This window comes from Oryx dammah, unplaced genomic scaffold, assembly GCF_014754425.2.
Source record: "Oryx dammah isolate SB20612 unplaced genomic scaffold, SCBI_Odam_1.1 HiC_scaffold_28, whole genome shotgun sequence".
NCBI classification, from domain to species: Eukaryota; Metazoa; Chordata; class Mammalia; order Artiodactyla; family Bovidae; genus Oryx; species Oryx dammah.
In genome coordinates this window covers 91783268-91810891 of record NW_024070212.1, presented here as the reverse complement: position 1 = coordinate 91810891, position 27624 = coordinate 91783268, and the positions used below count along the sequence as shown (strand labels likewise).

Below are 27624 nucleotides of genomic sequence, written 5' to 3'. Positions count from 1 at the left end.
TTAGAGGGGTTTTCTAAACTGAATATTGAATAATGGATAGCTATTTGATAAGATGGATGAAATGAGGGTTTCCAAGGGGTGGAGGGAAAAACATGCAAGAGACATTTGGGGGAATGGCAATGGGTTTTATCAAATGTATCATTCCACTTACATTAAAAACAAAACAAAATCCCAGTATCACTAACCTGTACTGTTCTGGCAGTTGGAAGGAGTATTTTTCTTTGCAACTGACAGGTCCTAGATATAAGTACTGGGAATAGATGAAAAGAAACAATTGTATTAAAGTACATGAAAAAAAAAAAAGACATTTTACTGACAATACTGAAAAATGAAAAATCCAAACATATTTAACAATCTTTACAATTTGGAAGCAACAATCTACGAGTCCTAATAATTATGCCAATCCATCATCTTAAGTTTGCTATTAAGAAAATAATAACTTTCCTTTAAATTCAATGCTTTTCTTATAGAGCTAAAGTTTGCCAAAACTGGGTTTAAAAAAAATTTTTTTAATCCAGTCTGACAGAATACTCTGACTTACTGAGAGAGGGACCAATAATTTCAGTCCATGTCAAAAACAATAGAATTAGAACAGTATATAGACATCCTGATTAAATAAGCTGATTTCCTAACGGCCAGTAGCATTATGTCCTACATTCTACTTGGGAACATTTTGACCCATAAAATTTTCCGCTTTTAAAAAATGTATTTTTTTAATACACTGTGAGGAAACTAACTAGCAAAAAGAAGATATCGAGTCAGTAAATGCACAGCTTACAAATGATGCCTCAATGATTACTATTAAGAACATTTAGAGTGTAATTCACAACACAGTACTACTAAAATCAATCTAATTTTTACAAAATACATCATAGAAATGAACAAACAGCAAACTGAGGAGTTAACACAGGTTGGAGACTTGGGTTCAAGTAAAAAATGCATTTGCATACATTATATCCAATAATCTTTCGATAAAATATTAATAAAAGTGTTTGGATCTCAATAAATGTCCAAGGGAATATATTCACTCTAACTTCCTTTCAATATATGTTCCTTTTAATGGAAGATGTAACATGGAACTATTAGAAGTTCCTTGGAACTTTTCACCTTTCCACAGTGAAATCAGGCAAAATAGGCTACTGAGGTATAGACAAAAGATGCAAGTAAATAAGTTCAATCATTTTTGAAAAAAACGGAATATCACTGAGAGTGATATTATAGCAAATTGGAATCTCCCAACACATTTTCTTCCCTGGTGGCTCAGATGGTAAAGAATTCACCTGCAATGCGGGAGATCTGGGTTCAATCCCTGGGCTGGGGAGATCCCCTGGAGAAGGGAACGGCTACCCACTCCAGTATTCGGGCCTGGAGAATTCCATGGACTGTGGAGTCACAAAGAGTCCCTGGGGTCCATGGGGTCGCAAAGAGGCAGACACGACTGAGCGACTTTCACTTTCACACAACATATTTTCTACAATTCTTGAATAATCTAACTGAAGAATAGATGCCCTGACTTGTCACATTATCTATGATATTTGGTTACACTGGCACAGGGATCTCATTTTTTCAAACCAAAAACTGGCATACAGAAGTACTATCTCCATACTCCTCAGGTATTCATGTGTATCTAAGGGCATCAGATCCATGCTTTCAATGATTTTAAATAGAGACAATATTTTAGCTTACTAAAGCAGCCATCCTAGTTCAAAAACTAAACCAAAATTAAATTTAACACTCCTTTTCTAGATCATGAGCTCTATACACTGAGACCAGTATAAGCATATCTGTATGCAAGGGTGGATGATTTACCAAACGCTGAGAAGGCAGGAGTACCAGAAGGCTCTCTGGGCCTGGATTACATACCCTGCCCCGTCTTGGTCTATCCCTACACTTCAGGACTGCTTTTCTGAATCTCAAGCACACCATGGTTGTTAGTCCCCTCAGACTTACACAGTTGCTGTTCTCTCTTCTTGCATATCTTTGCAGGGATGGCTCAGGTCTCAGTGCCAGTAAAACTTCCTCAGATAGGCCTTCACTGATGCCCAGTGGAAAGTTACTCCCCATCCCTTTATACTGTCCTTCAGGGTCACGTTCTATTGCACCACTCTATTATCAAAGCAATAACCTTTATATTACTTTATTTTTTGTACTTTCTACATCAGAATGTTAAATTCCAAAAGAGCAGGGATCTTGGGACCTTGTTTGTCTGTTCATAACTGCATCCCCAGGGTCTAGGTTAAGACTTCACACATAATAGGTGACCAAATGAATGAACGAATGAACAGGTTTTTAAAAATCATTTGGACAATACCAGGTGTGATAAGGATGCAGAGCGGCCAGAACTCTCATACACTGATGGAGCGTGTATAAATGAGAAAGTGGAAAACTGACAGTGTCTACTCAAACTGAACATGTGCATATCTTATGATCCAGTAGTTCCAACAAAATATATTCAACAGAAAAACAAACAAACCATCAAAGGACACGAACCAGAATGGCTGTAGCAGCACTATAAAGCAGTGAAATTAAACCAATCATGACTGTACACATGAGGAAAATCTTACAAATTAACAATGAGCTAAAGGAATCAGACACCAGAAAAATACATAGTGTATTGATTCCATTTATACAAAGCTCAAAAGCAGGTAAAAGTAACCTATGATGCTAGAAGTCGGACTAAAAGGAAACCTCAGTGTCTGAAAGGAAGCACAGTGAGGGGATGGGGTGCTTCTAGAATGCAGGTTACACAGGTATGTTTTCTTCAAAACAACTCACTGCGCTGTATGCTTATGATGTGAATTTTCTATATGTAAGTTATTTTTCCATGAAAAGTTCAAAAAATTAATCAGGATTCCTTCTGAACAGGCAGCACTTTCCTACCCTTGACCCAGCATTGCATCTCATCATCAGCAAAGAGATTTCCCAACAGGAGTGATGAACAGAGTGGAAAGGCAGGCCAGATTTGGCCCAGTAAAGACTTTGGCTTCTAGGAGACACGTATTACAGGCTCTCAATGTCGAAGATACCAGAAATCTTGAACATACACACCATCTAGTCCAGGAGCCACACCCAAGAAAAACAGATATGAGTTGCAGAAAAAAAAAAAAAAATGTCCGTGCTCAGTCACATCCGACTCTTTGCAACCCTATGAACTATAGCCCACCGGGCTCCTCTGTCCATGGGATTTTCTCAGCAAGAATACTGGAATAGGTTGCCATTTCCTCCTCCAGGGATCTTCCTGACCCAGGGATAGAACCCATGTCTCTGGGTTCTTTACCACTAAGCCACAGGGAAGCCCTAAAAATAATGATAGCATATATTTATTGATCCACCAAGACAGAAGGTAGAACCAAAACTCTAGCACTTCAAGTTAGCAAGTTGTCCCAGTGTTACACAGAATGGCACAGCCTTAATTCAAACCTTGAGCAGCTGGATTCCAATGACAGTGCTCTTAAGCGCTTCACCTTAGAACACCTTGTGTCAAAGTGGGTAATGTTAATACATGTCTAAGGGGAGGAGGCAATAGCAAACCACTCCAGTATTCTTGCCTGGAGAATCCCAGGACAGAGGACCCAGGCGGGCCACAGTCTATAGGGTCACAAAGAGTCACAAGTGACTGAAAATACAGGCACACAAGAGTTTGCTTCCGGTATGCTTATTACAATAAGTCAGGCTTCCTACCTGCTGACTGAGCGGTCAAATGGATCTCAATTTCCTTACCCAGAAAATGCAAATAATAATAGAAACTTTCTTTTATTCAACCAATATTTATTTATTAATCATCCATTCTGTGCTGGGGGCATTATTCTACAATCACTGAGGATTAAGTGAGAAAATGCAAAACGGTCGATTTATTTCCCCACTCTTTTTTTTTTTAATTTATTTTTGGCCGCAGCATGCAGGATCTTAGTTCACCAACCAGGGATCGAATCCCTGCTCCCTGCAGTAGAAGCACCAAGTCTCACCCACTGGACTGCCAGCAAAGTCCTTCCCCACTCCCTTAACCCCTTGCATTTATTCATATGGGATAGTGGTTTTTTCTTGGTTTTGTTTTTTAATACTTTGATGAATGTTATGAAACAGAATTCACACAAAATTCTGCGTTCAGTTTCAAGGAATTCAGAAACCTTCTGAAGTTGCATATTGCCCTGTTACATTAAAACCTGTTGCAAAGGGACTTGATGAACATGATCTCGCACCAGAAACCTTCCAAAATAGCAGGGAAGAGGGTACCACTTTTACAGACAACCAAAATAGAAAACTACCATATCTAATCATTGCAATTTGGCAGATAGCCCAAGATAAGAATCTTGCATCTCATTTCTCTAAGTCCAGTGCTTTTTCCAATTTGCCAGAAGAGAAGGCCCTTCTATTTCGGGGTTAGACTAAAGAAACTAAAAGAGGTACCACTGCAGTTAAGAGCAGCTCGTCTAGGGGAAAAAAAAGATCTGAGTAGGAGCTCAGGCCCCTTAGTCACGAAAAGGGACTTAAGACTAGTCTCTTTTTCCCTCTGGGAGCAATAGCGACATCCATATCGAATAACAACTTCTGCTGCTCCGCTTCCCCGTGGTGCTTGTAACACTACCCTGAAAGAAAGATGCGATTGCTTCCCACGGGCCATGTGGATATAAGGTTCATATGACTCAGGTCAATACTGATAGTCTCAAGGAGCTGAGGACAGGAGTGTTCACGCTTCTCCGCTGCTGGCTTCCGGTTTCCCACTGCAAGATCGCAATCCCCGGCAGAGGCAGAAAGCTGTTAGAAATCGCCATGTGGAAAGTAAGACGCTCCTAATGCACTTAGAACAGTGCCTGGCATTTAACAGGCGTTTAGTACATATCTGCTGAATGGATTTACGGCTGAATGAGTCCGCAGAGAACAAATTGCAGAGTCCCGCGGCTCAGGTCCCTCTCCAGCCCGGGACGCCACACTCACCGGGCGCCAAAGCTTGTTGGAGCTGGGCGCAAGCCTCCTTCCAGCGTCCCCGCTTCAGGAGCTCGTGGAACTGCAGCAAATCTGCCTGCCCCAGGGGGACTCTTCTTATAGCTGCCAGGCGCGCAACCACGCCGAAACGGAAGCCTCGCTAGGAATGGAAAGAAGGTGGAGAAAAGGAAATTTCGCGCCAAACGCCGTAGCCCCGCCCCCAGGGTGTCTCCACGTTCCGTCAGCAGCCAGCCCTTCCGCCCCGCCCATCTAAGGAGGGGACGCTCGACGTACATCCGCCAACGTGCCGCGGCCATCATTGATTAGGTCTGCGAAGCCGTTCGCCGAAGAAAGTGCCTAACTCGAAAACATTTCCGGGTTCAAGATGGACGCTCGAACCGTTTAGTGAGACTTCCTCCAACCTCGTCATTTCTCTCTGGTTTTTTTAACCTGGATGTGACGTCTTAAAGGACCCGACGGAAATAGAACGTCAGGCGTTCTAAAATGGCGAACCGTACGGTAAAAGATGCGCACAGCATCCACGGCACCAACCCTCAGTATCTGGTAGAGAAAATCATTAGGACGCGAATTTATGAGTCCAAATACTGGAAAGAGGAGTGCTTTGGACTTACAGGTGAGCAAGAGCGTGCTGAACACCCCCCATCCCTGCCCCAACCCCCGTCGTCCCGTGGCCCAGTTTTCCAGAGTAGTACAACAGAACTGGCCCACTGGGGGGGAGATTTAGGGGGAATTTTTCAGTCATTCGGAAGAATTTGAGCGCCTACTCTGTGCCTAGTGTTGTGTTGGGCTTTGGGAACACAGAGAGATGTGATAGGACCTTATTCGGAAGGGTGTCACACGTCGTTTCTTTGAGGCATTCCATAGTTAATGATAACTTACTGGGTTCCCGGAGAAGGCAATGGCACCCCACTCCAGGACTCTTGCCTGGAAAATCCCATGGACGGAGGAGCCTGCTAGGCTGCAGTCCATGGGGTCAGGAAGAGTCGGACACGACTGAGCGACTTCCCTTTCACTTTTCACTTTCATGCATTGGAGAAGGAAATGGCAACCCACTCCAGTGTTCTTGCCTGGAGAATCCCAGGGATGGGGGAGCCTGGTGGGCTGCCGTCTATGGGGTCGCAGAGTCGGACACGACTGAAGCGACTTAGCAGTAGTAGTAGTAGTGTTAACCCTGAAGGTCTTAAAGGAGCGTCAGTATTCCCGAAACCAAATTTATAATCTTACTACCCCCAAATCTGGACCATTTGCAATATTTCACATTCCCAGTCCTAATATAAATATATGTTCTTAAGAGAAATCTTCCAGGTCGTCTTTGATACTCGTTTAATTCTGGCTTTTTCTGGTACCTGTGTTTCCCCCTGAACCATTAGTTCATCTACTGTAAAACGAGCACAATACCCACATCAAAGGACAACGGATTAAATGATTTAACAGAAATCTAAGGATTAAATGAAATAAAGTGTAAGAAGTGTTTGGTATATAGTTACAGCTTTTTGTTCAGTCGCTAAGTAGTGTCGGACTCTCGTGATCCCCTGGGCCGTAGCCTGCCAGGCTGTCTCTCCTCCACTGTCTGCCAGAGTTTGCTCAAATTCATGTCCATTGAGCCGGTGATGCTATGTATATTTAGCTACAGCCATATATTAATAAAAGTACTCAGTAATCAGTGGTGATAGTGGTGCAGGTTGTTACCACTGTTACTTACTCCTGTGCTGTTACTGCTCTGCCATCACCCTAGCTATGTGTCCACGGAGGAGTCATATTGTTTTTCAGAGTCGCCATTAAATTTTGGAGTCATGTAAGATTTACTTTGGGGGCCTTTTCTCATTCCAGAGGTGAAATGACTTGCCCTTGTTCACAAAACTGGTGTCTGATTTTGATGACAACATCGAAAAGTTATCCCTGTTGTCTAGATGAACTTTAGAGTTAGGTAGTTGGGAGTGGTTTGTTACAGTTTTCGTCCTTCTAACTCTTATTTAATCTAGCAGTTTTTCCTCTAACATAATGGTGACAAGCACAGACTCTGAAGTCAGACTTCTTGGACTACAATCCAGGCCCTGCCACTTTCTGGCTGTGAATCTTGAGCAAATCATTTAACCTTTCTTAGCCCTCATTTTCCTTAGCTGAAAACAAGGGCAGCGCTAGAACTTAACCTCATGACTTGTGAAGGTTAAATGAGATAATATGAAATGCTTAGCAGAGTACTTGGCATATAATAATCTTTCAGTGTATATTGGCTGCTGTTATTAATTATATACTTGTTCTCCTAATATTAAGCTGTTAATTCAGGAGCACCAAATTTTGAACTAACTTTAACTCTCTGCACTTCAAACCTGTAAAAGCTTAGTCTTAATATGTCTGCAATGCCACTCTGTTTTTGTTTTTCAGCTGAACTTGTAGTCGATAAAGCTATGGAGTTAAGATTTGTGGGTGGTGTCTACGGTGGCAACATAAAGCCAACTCCTTTTTTGTGTTTAACCTTGAAGATGCTTCAGATTCAACCGGAGAAGGATATCATTGTAGAGTTTATAAAAAATGAAGATTTCAAGTGAGTGAAATATTTACTAGCTAGTATAAATATTTTAATTTCATGGTCCAGAATTTGGCTTTGGTTAAAAGAAGTGAAAACAGTGTATTTCATTTCCAAAGTCCCACTCTGGTATTTTGTTCGTGCGCCCCTTGAGTTTTTGTTTTGTCTGTTTTGATTGTGTTAACCTTCTTCTTTACTTTCTGAGCCTTGGTGACTTTTTTTCCAAAAAAGTATTTCACAAAACTCACTGACATATATTAAGCAGAAGTTAATGCCAAATATGTTGGTAGCACTGAATACTTAAGGATGAAGAAAGCAACATAAAGTGTGGTAAAGAAGAGGGAAACATTTGTGTTAATTGTAGGTTCATGTCCAGACCCTATTACCTATGAACTGTGACCTTGGAGAAGTTACTTAATTTTCTAAATTTTACTTTCTTTACCTGTAAAATGGGAACAATAATGCCACCTCAGGATAGATGTGAGGATTAAGGAAGAAAGAGCTGTAAATCTCTATCGGTGCCTGTTGCATGGTATCTGGCCCCTAAATATAAGCTGCTCGAGGAGCTTACAGATGAGAACAGGAGACAGATGTGATAATAGATCATTATTGCCAGTCTCTGTTCTAAGAAATTCACATGCAGTAATTTATTTAACCTCCACAACTACCCTGTAAAATTATTATCCCCATTATGTAGGGGACGAAACTTAGGCACAGAGAGATTGATTTCCCCAAGGTCAAATGCTGATAAGTGGCAAAGCTGGTTTCAGGGTCCATTTTTTTCGCCGCTTATTCTGTTTGTCATATAAGGAAATGAATTTCAAATGCCTGCTGTTTATCAAAATGGAGATTTGAGTAGGTAGTTGGGGTATAGGAGAAAGGGAAAATAAAGGAATCTTACAAACATTAATGGCTAGAAAATAACTAACTTTTATTAGGTACTTACTCTGTGCTATATACCTCGCTTAGCATCCTAACATTCATTTTTTACTTAATATGCCGAGCCATCAAATTAGGGAATATCATTTTACAAGGATTGAGAAAGCAAAAGTAAATTGCCTAGTGTTACAGAGTTAGTAAATAATAGAATCAAAATTTGAACCCAGATGACTGACTTTTTTCCATAACCAGCATTCTGCTTTCCAGCAAGTAGCAATCTATGTAAATTATATTGTTAATAAATAAACCTCTACTTTCTGTTGTTAAATTCAGTATCTGATTTGATTCTTAAAATAATCCCATGAGGTGAATAGGTTGTATCTTAGTTTTATAGATGATGTAATAGACTATGAAAGTTGAGCATTATATCCCAAGTCACTGCAGCCAGTAAGTGGTAGAATGAGAACTTGAACCCAGGTTTCCATATTTTAGCTATTTTTTCTGCTGCCCTATGCTACCTCTAAAAATTTAGCTTTCTTGGCTACCAAAGAGAAAAAAGAACTTGTTTATCCACTGCTGTCATGAGAAAAGCTACTTATAAAACTCAGGAGCTTGTTGGAATGGCCTGTTGTTTCACTGTTGTCTATCTGCAGGTATGTCCGCATGCTGGGAGCACTTTACATGAGGTTGACAGGTACTGCAATTGATTGCTACAAGTACTTGGAGCCTCTATACAATGACTATCGAAAAATCAAGAGTCAGAACCGAAATGGAGGTGAGTATGGTGCTAAGTATCCAGGCCTTCATCCTGAGCCAGTTTTTATTTTACCAGTATCTCTGGCATCACATAATCCAGATTGTTAGCGTCTTCAGTCAGGTCCTCCATCTCTCATGAGGAGTAATAATACTCCATTAGACTACTAGCTTCCTGTCAACCTCACCCAGTCTGCCCCTGTCTGCCTGTCTTTCCAGCTGCATCTTATGGTAATCCCTGTTTTGCATCATGTTCTACATCCCATAAGATCTAGCTCCCGAATGACCTTTGCCTTAAAGTCCTTCCCCAGACCTCCCAAAGTTAGTTTTCCATTTGTTGGACCTTCACAGTTCTTTCTACTAGCCTCTGTTATATGATACTTCACCCTGTAATACATGGACTGGGTGTGCTCATACTTATGTAGGAATCTTCCTAAAACATAAGTATATCCAGGAGGGGCAGCTCCATACCTTTTACAAAGAGACACATTTTATGGTAAAATGGGATTCAGTGAGTGCAATCAGAACTTTTTCTCTCTTAGTGTCATAACAGAAGATTAGTAACATTGGCCTTTACCATCTAAATATTACATACAGGAGTACAAGGTTAAGAATTTGGTATTATTCTTCAAACTTCTGTTAGCTTACTTGTTCACTAGAATGAATACATACTAAGTGATAATGTTGCACCAGGTACTATACTACAAACTGGAAATAATGTGATGAACAAGATGGACATGGTCCTGGCCATCATGAGATTACTTATTTATGACTATATTATGCTAGACTAAGATAGGGTTTTTAAACCTAGTGATAATTTGGGCCAGATATTTCTTTGTTTTGGGGAGCTGTCCAGTGCATTGTAGAATGTTTAGCAGTATCCCTGGCTTCTACTCCCTAAAGGCCATTAGCATCCCATAGTTGGAGGGGCAACACCCCTGGTTGACAACCACTAAACTAAGGTAATGTTTACCATAGAAATTCTAAGAAGCTATTGTTCCACTTATCATGTAAGATACACGGTTCTTAAAAACAGCAAATCACAATCACTTGGAACTAATATAATATCTTAAGTCAGGTTTGCACGTGTGTTCAGTTGCTAAGTCATGTCCAACTCTGTCCCAGAGGCTCCTCTGTCCATGGAATTTTCCAGGTAAGAATACTGGAGCATGTTTTCATTTCCTTCTCCAGCCCAGAGATAAAACTCATGTCTCCTTCATCGGCAGCCAGATTCTTTATCACTGAGCCACCCAGGAAGCCCCAAGTCAATTAAATACATCCATTTAATAAAGTTTGCTGATCCATATAGGGGAAAAGATACATATTTTATTTTTAGGAACTTAGTAGGTTCACAGGAGATGCTATACTTGAGTTGTAAGTTTTATTCAAAAACATTATCCTTTTATAATTCACGACTCATTGTGCTTGTTTTTATGCTTGTCTTTCCTGCAAATTGGGACAGCTTCATTCAGCTCATTATCCCCAGTTCCTGGAAAAGGCATGGCACATAAATGGCCTCAATAAAGGGGAGTTGACTGGTTGAAGATTGGTGGTGATGACAAGGCAGTGAAAGCCTGTAGGTTGAGCCCACGTTTGACAGTAATCTATTCAGTGCTAATTTCCACACTGCAGTAGCTTTATTAGTGCCTGTGCAGGCAAAGGGAAGGGGCTTCCCTGGTAGCTTAGATGGTAAAGAATCCACCTGCAGTGTGGGAGACCTGGGCTCTATCCCTGAGTCAGGAAGATCCCCTGGAGAAGGAAATGACAACCCAGTCCAGTATTCTTGCCTGGAAAATCCCATAGACAGAGGAACCTGGTGGACTACAGTCCATGGGGTCGAAAGAGTCAAGACACGACTGAGTGACCAACAAACACACACAGAGGGAAACTGCAGAGAATTCACACTTTCTATACCAAATACCCTGTTAGATATCTTGCATAAAGAGTCTTAAACTTCTTAAAGTTTTTTGCTATTTAAACTTATTTCCATGTTACTTGAGCTTATGGTTTTTCTTTCAGAGTTTGAGCTGATGCATGTAGATGAATTTATTGATGAGCTACTGCACAGTGAGAGAGTCTGTGATATCATTCTGCCCCGGCTACAGGTAAGAGATAAAGGTCATACATACACAGTACACAATAACGTGTGTAAAGTTTTCTTTATACACATAAATTATAAAACACCATGGATCTCAAAATCTTTTTAACTGAAGTGTAGTTGATGTACAATATTATATGTTATAGGTATACAGTATTGTGATTCACAATTTTTAAAGGTAGTACTCCATTTATAGTTATTGTAAAACAGTGGCTCTGTACAATATATCATTGTAGCTTATTTTATTTCGAATACTTTGTTCCTCTTAATTCCCTCCCTCTTTTCCTCTGCTCACCGCTAATCATTAGTTTGTTCTTTATATCTGTGAGTCTGCTTCTTTGTTATATTTACTAGTTTGTTCCTTTTTTGAGACTCATATAAGTGATATCATACAGTGTTTGTCTGATTTATTTCACTTAGAATAATATCTTCCAATACTGTATAGCACAGGGAACTCTGCTCCATACTCTGTAATAACCTAAATAGGAAAATAATTAGAAAAAGAATATTTTAATTTTTCCTCACTTAACATAGTTATTTTGGAATATATCCATGTTTGCATATACTAATAGTTTTTTATTTCATTTGTTGCTCAATAGGAATAATATTCTGTTGCATGGGTATATATACCACAATTGGTTTACCCAGTCATCTATTTATGCAGAATTGTGGGCTACAAGGTCAATGTATAAAAGTCAATTGTATTTCTCTACATGAGCTAGGAACAACTAAATTTGAGATTTTGTATAAAAGATACTATTTATAATAGCATCAAAAATATAAAATAATTACGGATAATTTTGTCAAAAAATGTAAGACTTTAAATAATATAAAACATTGCATTACTGACAGAAGTTAAAGAAGATATAATTAATGGAGCTATATCGTGTTCATGGTATATCTGATACCATGACTCAACAATTGTTGTCAGTTCTCCCAGATTAATCTATAGATTCAATTCGGTTCCAATCAAAATCCAAATAAAACTTGATAGAGCTTGGCAAACTGATTCTAAAATGTATAGGAATATAGAGAGGACCTAGAATATCCAAAACAGCTTTGAAAAAGAACAAAGTAGGATAAACACTACTTAATTATAAGACCGTGTTGTAGTGGCATAAAGCTAGACAAGCAGATCAGTGGAACAAAGTGAAAGAACCAGAAGTAAGTATATGGTACATTTTTATGGTCACTTGGTTTTCTGCAGAGATGTTAGAGCAGTAACAATTGAAAAAGGATAATCTTTTCCACAAATGGTGCTAAAATGATTAAATAGCCATATGAGACGAATGAATGTCTTCCCCTAGCTCACATTATATGTAAAAATAAACTTGAAGAGGATAATAGACTCATAAAAGCTAAGAGTAGAAAACTTAAGGAAAACATAGGTGAAAATCTTAGTGACCTTGTGTTTGACAAATTCCTGTAATGTGAATTATTTATTAAAAATTAATAAATTGACTTTATAAGAATTAAGAACTTGCCTTTCAGAAGATACTATTACAAAACTAAAAAGGCAAGCCACAGACTGGAAGAATATGTTTGTACAACATATATCCATAAAAGTTCTTGAATCTGTACTTTATAAAGGACTCTTGAACTTACTAACAAGAAGGCAACCCAGTGGGAAAATGAACAAAAAATTCTAACAGATCTTTTACCAAAGAAAATATATAGTTGACCAGTAGCACATACAAAGGTATTCTATATCACTGATCATTCACTTCAGTTCAGTTGTTCAGTCATGTCCGACTCTGCGACCCCATGAATTGTAGCATGCCAGGCCTCCCTGTCTATCACCAACTCCCAGAGTTTACCCAGACTCATGTCCATCGAGTCAGTGATGCCATCCAGCCATCTCATCCTCTGTCGTCCCCTTCTCCTCCTGCCCCCAATCCCTCCCAGCATCAGGGTCTTTTCCAATGAGTCAACTCGTCGCATGAGGTCGCCAAAGTATTGGAGTTTCAGCTTCAGCATCAGTTCTTCCAATGAACACCACTGATCTCCTTTAGGATGGACTGGTTGGATCTCCTTGCAGTCCAGGGGACTCTCAAGAGTCTTCTGCAACACCACAGTTCAAAAGCATCAATTCTTTGGCGCTCAGCTTTCTTCACAGTTCAGTTCAACTCTCACATCCATACATGGCCACTGGAAAAACCATAGCTTTGACTAGACATTAATCATTAGGGAAATGCAAATTAAAAGCATAGAAATATGCATTATATACCTAGTAAAATGTGTAAAATAAGACTGATCGTATCAAGTGTTAGTGAGGATGGAACTAGAAGTTCCTCCTAGTTAGGAGGAACTAGAAGTCTCCAAAGCCTACTGGTGACAATATAAACTGGAACAACCAAACTTGGAAAAGTTTGGCAGTTTCTAAAGAAGTTAACCATTGAATCCAGCTATTCCACTTCCAGAAATTTACTCAGGAAATGAAAGCATATGTCCACACAAAGACTTAAGCACAGATAATCTTAACAGTTTTATTTGTAATGGCCAGAAACTGGAAGCAACCCAAATGTCCATCAAGTGAATGAATAAACAAATTGTGATGTGGCCATACAATGATACTACTCAGCAGCAAAAATGAACTATTGATAAATATCAGTAGCATGGATGAATCATAAAATAACTGTGCTGAGTGAAAAAAGACACAAAATTGTATGTACTGTGTAATTCCTTTCTAATCAATGTAAACTATAGTGACAAAAAAGAGCAGTGGTTGCCTAGGTGTACGGTAAGGGATTGGGGAGGAGAGGGAATGAGAAATCCGACAGGAGCACAGGTAAACTGTTGGGTGGGGCGGCTCTATCCGTTATACTGATGTATTGACTTACATTCATATACAACACAATACCCATCAAATTGTGTACTATAAAAATTACAGTTTATTGTGTATCACTTATACCTCAGTGAAATTGTAAAATGTATTGCAAAAATCATTGGAATACCTGTAGACTAAGAGTCTTTGACTCTCAGATTCTGATATTCTGTGTAAAATTGGTAGCATTGATGAAAGGGTCCCAGAGACAGTGTTTAAGATGGGGCATGGGAACAGATTCTTCAGAGTTTTAAGCAACCAGAGAAACCCAAATTTGGAAGACCCAGAACTTAAGATCTCCTTTTTGATGCTGCTGTAGCTCAGTAATTCTGAAGCAGTTTGCTGTATCCCACCTTGCCTTGCTAGATAAAAGCCAAGAAGGAATAATTTAAAGATCAAAAGTCATGTATTTTTGCTGTTCAGTTGCTAAGTAGCGTCCGAATCTTTGCAACCCCAAGAACTGCAGCACGCCAGGCTTCCCTGTCTTTCAGTATGTCCCAGAGTCTGCTCAAACTCCTGTCGATTGAGTCGGTGATACCATCCAACCATCTCATCCTCTGTTGCCCCCTTCTCCTCCTGTCCTCAGTCTTTCCCAGCATCGGTCTTTTTCAGTGAATGGGATGTTTATATCAGGTGGTCAAAGTATTAGAGCTTCACCTTCAGAGTCAGTCCTTCCACTGAATATTCAGGGTCAATTTCCTTTAGGATTAACTGGTTTGATCTCCTTGCAGTTCAGGGCACTCTCAAGAGTCTTCTCCAACACCCCTATTCAAAAGCCTAAATTCTTCGGAGATCAGCCTTCTTTATGGTCCAACTCACACATCTGTACATGACTACAGAAAAAACGACAGCTTTGACTACATGGACCTCTGTCAGCAAAGTGATATCTTTACTTTTTAATCTGCTGTCTGGGTTTGTCATAGCTTTTCTTCCAAGGAGCAAGCATCTTTTAATTTCATGGCTGCAGTCAACTATCTGCAGTGATTTTGGAGCCCAGGAAAATAAAATTTGCCACTGTTACCATTTTTTCCCTGTTAGCCATGAAGTGATGGGACCAGATGTCATGATCTTTGTTTTTTGAATGTTGAGTTTTAAGCCAGATTTTTCACTCCTCTTTTCACTCTCATCAAGAAACTCTTTAGTTCCTCTTCGCTTTCTGCCTTTATTTAGAGTGGTATCATCTGCATATCTTAGGTTTTTGATATTTCTCCTGGCAATCTTGATTCCAGCTTGTGATTCGTCCAGCCCAGCATTTCGGATGATGTACTCTACATAGAAGTTAAATAAGCAGGATGATTATATATAGCCTTGATGAACTCCTTTCCCAATTTTGAACCAGTCCATTGTTCCATGTCCAGTTCTAACTGTTGTTTCTTGACCTGCATGCAGGTTTCTCAGGAGGCAGGTAAGGTGGTCTGGTATTGTCATTAAGAACTTTTGACAGTTTGTTGTGATCCACATAGTCAAAGGCTTTCACATAGTCAGTGAAGCAGAAGTAGTTGTTTCTCTGGAATTCCCTTGCTTTTTCTATGATCCAGTGTATGTTGGCAATTTGATCTCTGGTTCCTCTACCTTTTCTAAATCCAGTTTCTGCATCTGAAAGTTCTTTGTTCACTTACTGTTGGACCTAATTTGAAGAATTTTGAGCATTACCATGCTAGCATGTGAGATGAGTGCAGTTGTGCAGTAATTTATTATTTTTTTTATTTATTTTGTGTGTGTGTGTGTGTGCAGTAATTTAAACATTCTTTGGCATTGCCCTTCTTTGGGACCGAAATGAAAACTTCAGTCCTGTGGCCGTTGCTGAGTTTTCCAAATTTGCTGGCTTAATGAGTGCAGCACTGACAGCATTATCTTTTAGGATTTGAAATGACTGAGCTGAAATTCCATCACCTCCCCTAGCTTTGTAGTAATGCTTCCTAAGGCCCACTTAACTTCACACTCCAGAATGTCTGGCTCTAGATGAGTGACCACACCATTTTGGTTATCCGGGTCATTAGACCTTTTTTCTTTAGTTCTTCTGTGTGTTCTTGCCACCTCTTCTTAATCTCTTCTGCTTGTGTTAGGTCCTTGCCATTTCTGTCCTTTATCATGCCCATCTTTCCATGAAATGTTCCCTTGGTATCTCCAATTTTCTTGAAGAGATCTCTAGTCTTTCATTCTACTGTTTTCCTCTATTTCTTTGCCTTGTTCACTTAAGAAAGCTTGCTTTTTTTACCTTGCTATTCTGGAACTCTGCATTCAGATAAATGTATCTTTCTCTTTCTCCTTTGCCTTTTGCTTCTTTTCTTTTCTCAGCTGTTTGTAAAGCCTCCTCACACAACCGTTTTGCATTCTTGAATTTTTTTCTTTGGGATGGTTTTGGTTATCACCTCCTATACAGCATTATGAGCCTCTGTCCGTAGTTCTTCAGGCACTCTGTCTACCAAGTCTAATCCCTTGAATCTATTTGTCACTTCCACTGTATAAATGTAAGGGATTTGATTTAGGTCATACCTGAATGGCCTAGTGGTTTTCCCTACTTTCTTCAATCTGAACCTGGATTTTGCAATAAGGAGCTCATGATCTGAGCCAGTCAGTTCTAGGTCTTGTTTTTCTCAGTCTGATTTCAGTATTGACCATCTGGTGATATCCACGTGTAGGGTCATCTTTTGTGTTGTTGGAAGAGGGTGCTTGCTATGACCAGTGTTTTCTTGGCAAAACTCTGTTAGCTTTTGCCCTGTTTCATTTTGTACTCCAAGGACAAACTTGCCTGTTCAGACTAGGTAAATATATAAGAGACAAAGCAGAGATTAGTAGTTACTAGGGGATTCAGGGAAGGGAAATGAGGAATGATTACTTAATAAGTATGGCATGTTTTTCTGGTGTGATGAGGAAGTTTTTAAACTAGTGAGAGGTGGTGATGGAAGAATTTTACACTTTAAAATTGCTGATTGTGTACATTGTGAATTTCACCTCAATAAAAAACAGATCAAAGGGACCTGAAAAAGTCAATATGGAGTATAGAATGGATTGTAAGTATGATAAATAGATAAGGTAAACTTTCTTGAGGCAGCAAAGCAGATGGATAAAGATAGTTGGTAGTTGGTAGTGCTCACAGATAAGTGCAATGAACCACTCTTTGTCCAGAGTGACTCAATTACAGAAAATCATTTAAAATAATTCTGAAAATTATTTCTCCTTTTCCATATTGATTATTATAGACTGTAGTGAAAAGGATGACATTTCAAATCTGAAAACCTGATTTCAGGGTCCAGTTCTCACACTTTTTATCCTTAGCTGTGATACTATGTTTAGAAATACTGTAAAAAAGGATAGACTCCAAACTACAGTCAGGTTGGGACTAAGGGTTCTAGAGTCCAGTCATCTCTGAGCAAGCGTGTTGATGCAAATAGGGTAGTCTGCTGGAGTCTAGAAGGAAAAACCAGAAAGCAGACCTCACTCAGGAGAGGAAAGTTGAAATATGACTGATACATGTTACCATATCACTGAGAGGTGTGTTTTGGTGCAGGCCTCTCTATGTGCTGGATGAAGTGACCCTTAAGACTACCTTTAGCTTTGTTTCTTGTAAGCAATCCATAGGGCATAGCTTCTCACCTGCCCTGGCATTGGCAGGGAAGCTTCTCTGGAATGAATTCTAATTTTATCAAACACAAACACTGTAAGTTAATACATTGACGTTGATCACTTCCAAGTCTGGTGAACATCAGGGCTTCTGGATGCCCTGTCTGATACAGTCCTAGATCCCAGACTATGGTGATCTTTTCCAAGGAACCCCTTTTCAAGGGATTCATGTCACTGAATGGCATCTTTATCTCATTTCTCCTAACCCTTACAGAATTTTGTTAGGGATGAATGAGAGCAAAATAAGAGTACAAATGCTACTATTTATTTTAGGGCTATCCAGTGGTCTGTATGTCCTTGGTGCGCACACACACAGAAACAAAACCATAAGGGTCTTATGACCCACCCAGTCCTTTTGTCCGTCTTGAACTCACCTTTGCCTTTCAGGTCCTTAGTCACGTAGGATTGCTAAGTCACATCTTAGAAGAAAATGAAACTAGGAGGTGGTTTGTTTATATCCTGAGCCTGTCAAAATGCATGTCTGTATACAGCTCCCCAAATCCTGGGTCTAATAGAGAATTGGTGCTAAGAGCAGGAGGACCCAAACTCCCACACTGGACTGAGTCTTAGTGAATCTTTCAGTGGATTCTGGTCTGAGCTGCTCCTGGAAAACTCCCAGCCACACTGTCTTGAACTATTGACCCTTTTGTGTGAAGTCCATAATTTCTATTCAAGGCTACAGCTATACTGATTGATATTCTAGTGACCTTAGAGTATAAGGTCACAGGGAGTAGAGGCAATAGAAAAGTGATATTGTCTTCATCTTTGTATTTATCTCTTTACAGGGAAACTTATCTATATATATATAGATCCTAGGTATGCTAAACCCTCTAAGAATATCTGTGTCTGGGATACCTTCAAGATGAAATTGCCTCAGCTATTGGGCCATGTTTTCTGTCACTTCCAGAAGCCCAGTGTTGGAGCTTCAGGACACAGAGGAGATAGAAGGGCCCTCTCTAAGTTTCATTGTTTTCTCTGTAGAAACGCTATGTGCTAGAGGAAGCTGAACAGCTGGAGCCTCGGGTTAGTGCTCTGGAAGAAGACATGGATGACGTCGAGTCCAGTGAAGAGGAGGAAGAAGAGGATGAGAAGGTCAGGCACCTGGGAGCTTAAGGGTTGAAGGAGGGAGAATTACAGGGAATGGGAATGGTTTTTTTGTTTTGTTTTCAAACTTTATTTAGTTTTAACCAAAAAAGAAAAACCCCAAAATACAGTATTTCATCATTGAGAGTGTGGGTCCTAGAGTTAAATGGACTTGATCCGTATCTCAGCTCTCCTGTTTACTAGTGGCATTATGTTATGTAAATTGTATAATCTCTTATTTTCTCTTCTATAAAGCAAGGATTATGATACCTTTCTTTTAGGACTTTTATGAGTATTAAATTATATACATAAAGCCCTTAGCTTTGGGACATTATAATTGCATAATAAGTGGTAACTCTTAAACACTTGGGACAAAAATAATAATGTTCATAATTGAATGCATACTAAGAAGTAAACCTAGTTTAGGGAAATAAAAACCACCTACCTCATAGTCATGTCCTTCCACTATTTATTAAAATGCTGAAAACTTGAAAACAAGCAAGTTGTCAGGGAGCGGTCAGGTAAACTATTAACAGTTCAACAAAGTATTAGGCCTCCATTAGAAGTATTATGAAAAGTAACAAGTGAACTTCTTTGGAGGTCCAGTGGGTAAGACTCCATGCATCCGCTGTGGGGCGGGGCGGTGTGGAGAATTAAGTTCTAAGTTAGTTCTCCCTGTTAGGCGAACTAAGATCCTGCATGCCACTTGGTGCAGCCAGAAAAATATGTATGTGATAACGTGGAAACGATTACAGTAAGTTTTGTGGTTTTTTTTTTAAGATCTAAAACATTTGTGATTAAAATTATATGTGTAGAAAAAGCTAGGGGGAAATACAAGAAATTCTGGCCTGTGGATATCTGAGGTAGCGCAGATGAAAGTGTAGTTCTGAGCTTAGCAGTCTCCATTTAATATAAGTGCTAAGGGAAGCACAGTCATTCATGAATGGAAAGCCAGGCACGGCTGAGGGGCTTTTGTGTGGTGAGTGAACCAAAAATATGCATTCTTTCTTTTTTTCATGGAAAATTTTATCACATACCAAAATGGAGAATAAATCTCCATATACCCATCACCTAGCTTCAACAGTGATCAGCTCAACTATTTTGTTTCCTCCACATCTACTCAGTTTTCCTCCACCAGTTATCTCAAAGCAGATCACAGCCATCATATATCTCATATTTCAGAAAAAACACGGACCCCTTTCTAAGGCATAGCCACATCCCATCATCAGCCCTTAAATCAGTGATTCCTTACTATTAAAATGTCAGGTCATAACATTCTGTACAAATTTTCATCATCTCTGTTTTTGTTATTGTGTCCCTGTGGTATCATTTAACATGTTCATTTGTCTATTTTATTTTCTGTTAACTAGTTCTTGAGTCTTTAATTGGATTTGGGGTTTTTGGAGTGGAGCAGCCTGCTTCATAGGTATAGTGTACTTCCTCCAGGATGAACAGTCTGCTCTCTGTTTGTAATATTAGGATCCACTGATGATCTCTGCATAGATCCATTAAGGATTGTAAAATAATGATTTTTTTTAAAAAAAAAACTCCCAAATCAACATTTTTTAAATAAAGTTTATGTAAGGAAAGTAAGATATTTATTTCCCTTTGTCATGTTTTAAAATCATGAGTTGATTTTATAGTATTCTCCTAAGAAAGTTTGCCCTTGGTAACATTTGAATTTATCAATTTAAATATATTTGGTGTTCTGGACCATTATTGTCCTTGTTGATGCTGAAATTGTCTTATGTCTGGCCAGTGGGGCCCCCTCAACTTCACTTTTTGATGCAATCATAGTAGTTTCAGCCCCTCGCTATCTGATAGAATGATACGTTCTAGTTATGTCTTATTATATTGTAGCCTGGACCTAAAAGTAACCATTTTCCTAAGAAGCCCTTAGTTCCATTAATTGAGATACGTTATTTAGGGACCAGTCTGGGCTCATTGCTACATGGTATTTCTAGGACTTTACAGTTGATAAAGCTAAAGGAAAAAGAAATTTTAAGCTTAAAATACACTATATTTAACCTCATCAGTCTTACACCTCTATTTCTTCTTTCACATTGGAAATCCAGCTTCTTAGGAGATAAGCATACTTACCTCTCATTACTCTTACATAGTTTCAGAATAATGGTACCAGCACTAGAACAGTAATGGGATTATTAGATTCTGATTTTTTTATTTGGTAGTGTGTTTTCTTGTCCTTAGTGTTATCCCATATATACTCAAATTACTGTGTTTTAAAGTCAGTTGGAGGTGGAATTTGGGATGGGATGGGGAGGAGGGTATAAGCCATGTTCCTAGTTGGCTCTCTATAAGCCTGTGCTCATCACTGACCCAGGCCCTCTCTTTTCCAGTTGGAAAGAGTGCCATCACCTGATCATCGCCGGAGAAGCTACCGAGACTTGGACAAACCCCGTCGCTCTCCCACACTACGCTATCGGAGGAGTAGGAGTAGGTCTCCCAGAAGGTAAGGCCTTAGGCATTGGCATCTTCCAGGGATACTTTAAGCACTGGAGTGTAGAAGTTTGGACTTCATGGAAGGAAAATGCTAGCCTGTGGAGAAAGTGTGCTCGCCAATGTATCAGTTGCTACAAAAACACCACCCACAAAACCTCAGTGGCAAACATTTATTTAATTCACAGGTCTGTGGCCAGTGACTTAATTTGGGCTTAGGCAGGTTTTTGAATATAAGCTATGGTCACTCACTTGTTTTGCAGTATTCTCTGTTGGCTAGTGTAGATGGGCTTAGCTAAGATGACTGGAGCAGTTCATCTCTGTGTGTGTCACGTTCTAGGCTAGGTTAGGCCTGTTTCCATGGCAGTGGCAATATATAAGACTGAACAAGCCCAACCATGCAAGTAATCTTTCTAGCATCTACATCACATGTACAAATACCCCTTTGGCTAAAGCAAGTCACATGGCCAGTCCCAGACCTGGAGTCAGAGGGTATTAAAGTTAAATGACAAAGGACATGGATAACAGAGTTGGGTTAAGAATGGGGGCAATTTTTGCAATTTACAGTGTCCAGGGCACCTACTAAGGTTCTTCTTTCTTTCTTCTTTCCATATAGGCGGAGTCGGTCTCCCAAGAGAAGGAGGTAGGCCTTTAGTGACTTGTGATGAAGTATAGAGATTTAGGCAGGGGGGATGTTGTTGTGTTTATATTGTCGGGACAGATATGGGAGTCTGACCAGTCATTTCCACAGCCCCTCCCCTCGCAGAGAACGGCATCGGAGCAAGAGTCCAAGACGTCATCGCAGCAGGTCCCGAGATAGACGGCACAGATCCCGCTCCAAGTCCCCAGGTATAGCATTGGGGCCTTTTGCTTGCTGTTGGTTGTCTCAATAAAGAAATGTAATAGGAGCAGTTAGCCTCCTACAATACAGGAGTACCTTACTTTATTACTGCCTAGAAAAGGAAGTGGACATAGAATTTGAAAATTAGAGTTGACATTTTAACTGTCATTTACCAGCTTTGTTGATAGGATGGTGAGCTTCAGTTTTCATCTGAAATTATAGGAGTAAGACATGACAGAGTAGTGGTAAATACCCAGTGTGGTATTAGTGAAATTTAGCCATAAAGCCCTGAAAGCTAAGTGGGTTCAGTTCTTCACTACCAACAAGGTGTCCCTATCACAAGCCAAAAATGAACTAGAGGAAATAACAGCAGAGAGTATGAGGGTAGAACTGGTACACTGAATAGCCTTTTTTCTTCTCCAGGTCATCACCGTAGTCACAGACACAGGAGCCACTCAAAATCTCCTGAAAGGTATGGATTAACTTCTATTTTGACTTAAGAATTTAAGTCTTTACTCACAAATTAAAGTCCCAATTACAACTCTGGACCTGAAATATTCTTGTGTTAATGGAGATATAATCTCCATCAATACAATTTAGGAATTCTCCTTAATTATAGGACGAAGTGGTCTCTTGCCCTGAAAATTACTAGAATTATATATATATGTAGTTATTTTTCTTGTAGGATTGTGGCTTTGGATAAAGGCATGAGCCTTAATCTCAGGAGACCTGGGGTTCCGTCCCAGCTTTTAAGATTTTTTAAAATGTATTTACTTCTGGCCACACTGGGCTTTCTTTGCTCCTGGGCCCTGTTTAGTTGTGGTGAGCGAAGGCCACTCTCCAGCCACGGTGTGTAGGCCTCTCACTGTAGTGACCCCTCCTATTGCAGAGCACAGGCTCTAGGGCTCATGGGCTTAGCAGCTGCAGTACACAGGCATAGCTGCCCCACAGCACGTGGGATCCTCCTGGACCAAGGATTGAACCCGTGTCCCCTGCGTTGGCAGGCAGATTCCTAACCACAGGACCACTAGGGAAGTCTCAGTCCCAATTTTTAATACTTAGCAGTTGAGTGACATTGGATAAGTCATTTTCATTTGGTAAGCTTTCATTAGATACCTCTAGAAACTGTACACTGTTGGAAGCACTCGCTCTCTCAGAGGTCATTTCTTCAATGGTAAATTTTGGAGAGTAATGCCTAACTCACTGTTGCTCTTAAACATAAAAACACCAAGTACATTTAATGAATATTGACTGTCTTTGTCCCCATCAGTGTTAGCATGTATCAGTCTTTCTCAAAAATCCTTCCTCAGCTCCTAAAACAGCTGGTAAATTTAATGATTTGTATGTGTCACCATTTCAGGTCTAAGAAAAGCCACAAGAAGAGCCGGAGAGGGAATGAGTAATGGACTCAGTTTGGTTTTAATACAAGTGGCCTTCTGTGGAGATGAAGGCATCTGTCTACATAGAAGAAAGATCTACTCAGTCCCAGGCAGCTATGAGAGTATTTTAGATTTTTTTTTAACCAAGTTTTCTTCACTTTTTTTTTTTTTTAACATGAAAGAGGTGCTGAGTTTTGTATCTCTTTATGAATTGTACGTAATCCACACATTTGAAAGATAATGCTTCCTGAACTGAGAGCTGCTTTGGCTTCTTTGTACAATCAACCTTGTTTGTACTCAAATTTATGAGGGTAGAATGGATTCAAATGGAGTGTATGAAACAAGGGGAGGATGTGGCCACCTTGTTACTTTTGTTATTAAACTTGACACACCCATTTCCTGTTTTTCTGTGGTTTTAGTTTTGGTTTACACTGAGATTAGAACTGTTTGGAGAATTCTGAGATACCTGCTGCTGTTCCATTAAAAAAAACAAGTCAGTAAAATATATTAGCTCCAGGTTTTACTTCCAGCAGCAGCAAATGGTAATAAACATGAAAACTGACCTGTTATCAGCAGCTTTATAAGAATGAATTCAGTTGTAAGGCTTTTTCTGGATCATTTAATCCTGTTGCATTAAACGTTCAACAAACATTAAAACTTGACACCTATTACATAGTAGTATTGTATAGTGTTTCTTCCCTACAGCCTTGAATTACAAATTAAGGTGCTCAGCACCTTTATGCTATGAGCATTGATATTATCAAGACTAGGCAGTAGCAGCAGGGCAACCAGGATGAAAATATTCAATGGAGAGAAAAAATATCTAATGCCACTCGGGGTTTTAACCTGAGTTACTGGACAACAGCACCATTCACAAAACCAGAAAATACAGCAGGAAGAGACCAGGTTTTAGAGGGGCAGGTAGTGAGAATTGTGGTAGTAGGGAGAAAAAAATGCATTCAGCTTAACTTGAAGTTTACTTTGAGACAGTTATGGTATATCTAGATAAAGCCCAGACATTATAAATAAGAACTGGAGTTGAGCTAGTGATCTAACCCTGAATTGACAATGTTTAGGTAATTGTAGGTGTAGAATTGAATGGAATGCCTAGGGAGCGTACATTTGTAAGGAAAACTAGTAATAGAATCATAAGCAACACTCACTCTGTTGAGGAAGAAAGGCAAACACTGACTAAAAATTGAAATATTGAATCATTTCAGAAAGGTAGAGGAAAAGGGAGAGATGGGTTAAGGACGCTAAGGACAAAGAAGCAAAATAAGGATTAAACAGTGCCCATGGGTACTGATAATCAAGAGGGTGCTGGATCTTTGCTAGAGGAGTTCTGTCTGCCTGTACTTAACCTTTCCTCCTTTAAAATAGAAAAAAAATAATTGATTTCCTGCAGCTCTGCCCCTGGCAACAATTGTGAAGACCAGCTGCCTCACAGGATCCAGTTTCTTGGGAAGTCATATCTAATCATAGGCTAAACATCCTATTGCTTGTTGAACTTAAGGACTTCAGCATCAATATTAAAGTGTTTGGGGATCATATTTGAGATTTCATGTTCTTCAATAATTGTTCTGATAATATTTGAGCTAATAAAACCATGAGTTATTACGGCTCATCGTACAACTATATATAGGACTGTCTTTAAAAATTAAATGTAAGCGCCTCTATTTGTATCTGTTATATAGAGTCCTAGCAGAAATGAAGAAAAAAGTGTATTCTGGCTAAATGACCTATGGACCAACCAAGTTATCATCCAGTATATTAGTTTTAAAAGTATATTTTTAAAGTATAAAAATGTAGAAACCCACCCTAAACCCCAGTAATATTTAATACCAAAAATAAACCTTCCCAAGCATAAACTACAAACTGACATGTCAAACCTCTCTGGAGATCCCTTTGATAAACTACAGAATTGTAGAGCAGATGACTTCAGGACAAACCTTGCTGAAGGACCATTTCTGTCATCTTTGTGCTAGCCTACTGCATGAGTGAGGCCTTGGAACTAAAGGTTTACAACTTTCTTTGGCCTGTATTTAGAGACATATTTTACATCTTCCCTCTATACTTATTCTGCACTAAAACAGATTTCAAGAAAATATTCCATATGCAAAATACATTCTGATATTTCTATGCATTATCAGTTTTACCATTGGGTGTACAACCACTAAATTGTTTATACTCCCCACAATTTTAATTATACTGCTTTAAAAGGTTTGCCATTGGGCATAATGACCTTTTAATACTAAAGAATGAAAGGATATGTATTCTCAGGAGCAAAGGAAACAATGGCTTTGGTGAGAGGCTTCCAGTGTAACAACCCAACTTAAAGTTCATTCCTGTAGCCTCTCCATTATTTTTGGCAGATCTAAATTTAAATAAGCACTAATCAGAAAAAAAAATGCTCACATGCTGGTCATTCCTAGCCAAAAAAAGGAACAAGTTTCTACAGATTCAAAAAAGATAAAATGATCTGTTTTTTTTTTTTTAATGCAAGAATACAAGTTCAAAGAGATTAAAAGATAAGAGGTGGAAAGTAAGCATGGCAGAGCTTGAAGAAATGAAGATTTGTAATGAAAGCCTTTTACAAAATACAAAGTAGACAAGGCACAGAGAAAACAGACTGGAGGAAATAAATGAAAAAAGCTATATAGATTTCAAGCTATATATATATTTTATAGAGATAAGATAAATCTTGCCCATGATTAACTGATATTTCTGATAAAGAGAATTGGGCAAATCAACTTAAAAAATTCAAATAGAAGAAAAATCACCTTGATTTAAAGAGAAAAAGAATATGGGCACCCAAGCAGAGAAATCCAGTCATGTATAGTGAGGGAAAGGATCAAGATGGCCTCAGGTCTCCACTAAGGCAGTGAAGCAAAAGCCTCCAAAGGTCTAAGGAAAACTGCCAGGAACTTTATACCCAGCCAGGGTTGTCCTTAAAATATAAAGGGAATAGACATTCTTAAGTATGCAAGTGCTTGTAAGCATACAACCACTAGGGGGAAAACTGCCTGATGTTACTGAACAAGGAATGAATCAAATTAAGGATTTAGGGAAAAAAGCAGTAAAAGAAATGGCAGTAAACACTTTAGAAATTTTAAGTAAAAATGGGAAATCGTTAAGACAAATGAAATATTTGAACACTGTACAGAAAAGCAGGAAGTAGAACTCAATTTTTTATGACGAGTCATACGATCTCTAAAACATACATGAAGCTGGAAAAAAAAAAATAACTAGCCTCCTCAATGTTTTCTATACTTGTCCTTAATTTTAGGAGTCTTTAGAACTAGATTCTCTTGTAGAAAAAAATTTTTGTAAGTTGAAAATTTTACATTTTTTTTCTTCAGTTAAATTGAAGTAAAATTAATTTGCTATATGTATGAAATACAGCATGTGAACCCACTTTTGTAAAACTTCCCATGTATGTGTAACTATATATGTATGATATGTGTGTATTAAAGAGATGGTTTAAAAGAATGAAATTCACTGGATATTAATAATATTTCTGGTTTATGGAATTTTTAGTGATTTTTTTATACTGTTATTTAATGCTCTTTTTATAATAAACAGATTATCCTTTACAAGGAAAAACTGTGTTTGGCGTTTAGGGCTTTTTTATAACCTTACCAACACATTTTATATATTGATTCTTGGAACTGCAAATTAGTAACCACTTTTCAGCAATACAGCAATTTTGTTCTGTGTAGCTTTCCAGGTGGCACTAGTGGTAAAGAACCTGCCGGCCAGGAAATTGTCAGTGCAGGAGACGTAAGAGACATGGATTAGATCCTTCCATCCAGAAGACCCCCTGGAGCAGGAAAAGGCAACCCACTCCAGTACTCTTGCCTGGAAAATCCTATGACAGGAGCCTTAAGGGCTACAGTCCATGCTGTCGCGAAGAGTTGGACACAATGAAGTGACTTAGCACAGCACAGCTAAGTCAATGGACTTCCCTGGTGGCTCAGACAGTAAAGCGTGTTGCTTACGCTGTGGGAGAACTGGGTTCATTCCCTGGGTTGGGACGATCCTCTGGAGAAGGAAATGGCAACCCACTCCAGTACTCTTGCCTGGAAAATCCCATGGACAGAGGAGCGGGGTGGGCTACAGTCCACGGGGTCGCAAAAAGTCGGACACGACTGAGCAACTTCACTTTTTCAGCACAGCACAGCAGGAACCTTTGAACTTTTATCCTTTTTATCTAAT

General features: G+C 39.2%; 2 protein-coding genes across 2 annotated transcripts in view; one reads left to right on the top strand and one right to left on the bottom strand.

Annotated features, from left to right (window-relative positions):
- The window catches only part of ORC1 (origin recognition complex subunit 1), a 36490-nt gene extending 31399 nt beyond the window's left edge, over positions 1-5091 (bottom strand). The window contains exons 1-2 of the mRNA XM_040231139.1: positions 4936-5091; positions 186-250 (exon numbers count right to left, since the gene is read on the bottom strand). The gene's annotated coding sequence lies outside the window, so the exon portion shown is untranslated. The remainder of the gene's footprint in view (positions 1-185; positions 251-4935) is intronic.
- Positions 5092-5104: 13 nt separating this feature from the next.
- On the top strand, positions 5105-27016 carry PRPF38A (pre-mRNA processing factor 38A). Its single transcript, XM_040231171.1, has 10 exons — positions 5105-5557; positions 7330-7489; positions 9004-9125; positions 11123-11208; positions 18631-18741; positions 21090-21202; positions 21806-21832; positions 21941-22038; positions 22454-22502; positions 23391-27016. Exons 1-10 carry the CDS (start codon positions 5428-5430, stop codon positions 23431-23433), a joined length of 939 nt encoding a protein of 312 aa, XP_040087105.1. The 5' UTR covers positions 5105-5427; the 3' UTR covers positions 23434-27016.
- The last annotated feature ends 608 nt before the right edge of the window (positions 27017-27624 follow it).